This window comes from Chaetura pelagica, unplaced genomic scaffold (assembly GCF_000747805.2).
Source record: "Chaetura pelagica isolate M959 unplaced genomic scaffold, ChaPel_1.0 scaffold142, whole genome shotgun sequence".
Classification (NCBI taxonomy): Eukaryota; Metazoa; Chordata; class Aves; order Apodiformes; family Apodidae; genus Chaetura; species Chaetura pelagica.
In genome coordinates, this window is record NW_009952973.1 from 5919513 (window position 1) to 5920324 (window position 812).

General features: G+C 57.8%; 1 protein-coding gene across 1 annotated transcript in view; it reads left to right on the forward strand.

Annotated features, from left to right (window-relative positions):
- The first annotated feature begins 588 nt into the window (after nt 1–588).
- TMA16 (translation machinery associated 16 homolog (S. cerevisiae)) overlaps nt 589–812 on the forward strand; it is a 13350-nt gene continuing 13126 nt past the window's right edge. The window contains exon 1 of the mRNA XM_009995995.1: nt 589–646. Coding sequence (XP_009994297.1) covers nt 589–646 — 58 coding nt within the window. The remainder of the gene's footprint in view (nt 647–812) is intronic.

Consider the following 812-nt stretch of genomic DNA (forward strand, 5'->3'; position numbering starts at 1 on the left):
GGGTAGCTGCTGTGTTCTGGAATGGGCTTTTGCTCTGCACCTCTGCAGTCACCGAGCCTCACAGGGAACAGGGAATAAAGCAGTAGCACGAAATCGCTGCTCGGTGCCTCAGCAGCAAGCGCTGCTGCTGGGATAACGGCCCGTGCAGCTGCTAGGGAATTTCTTACTTTTAATTTAGGAGCAGATCTTTCAGCCCACAGGCAGAGGTTTGGTGGGTCAGCTCAGCTCGGGAAGTAACTTTATCGTCCTTCTGCAGGTGTCAGGGGGGTGCAGAGGGAAGCGGAGCTGGAACAGTCTGTGGTGGTGCGGGCAGCGCAGCCCTGGCCGCGTGGTGCAACCCGCAATAAACCCTTCATCTCACACTTTCCCAGGATCCCAGAGAGCCAGGGCTTGGGAAGGGATTGTTTCTCAGCCTACATGATGAAGCCGGCGAGAGCAGGGAAGCTCCGTGGCACAAAGCCCTCCTGAAAGCTTTGTGAGAAGTCACAGACCGAGCTAGAGGTGCTGATCTCCTGCGCCCCTCACTCAGTATTACCGCAATTTATTGGAACACTTGGCCGAGGGAGGAACCAGCGCCGGAAAAGCAAGATGCGCGAGGCCTTAGGACGGTGGGTCCGTGGCGTTTGGGGAGCTCGGAGCTCGACAGGTGCCAGACCCGCGGTCTGCGTGATGAATTCTGAACAGAACGCTGCTTTAAAACGGCACTGCAGCAGCTCTGCAGCTCGGCCCTCCGTGTTCTCGCTGTGCTTGTTTTCGGGGGAAAAAAAAGCCATTAGATGACAAGGCTGGGGCTGCCAGCGGAGCCCGGCCCC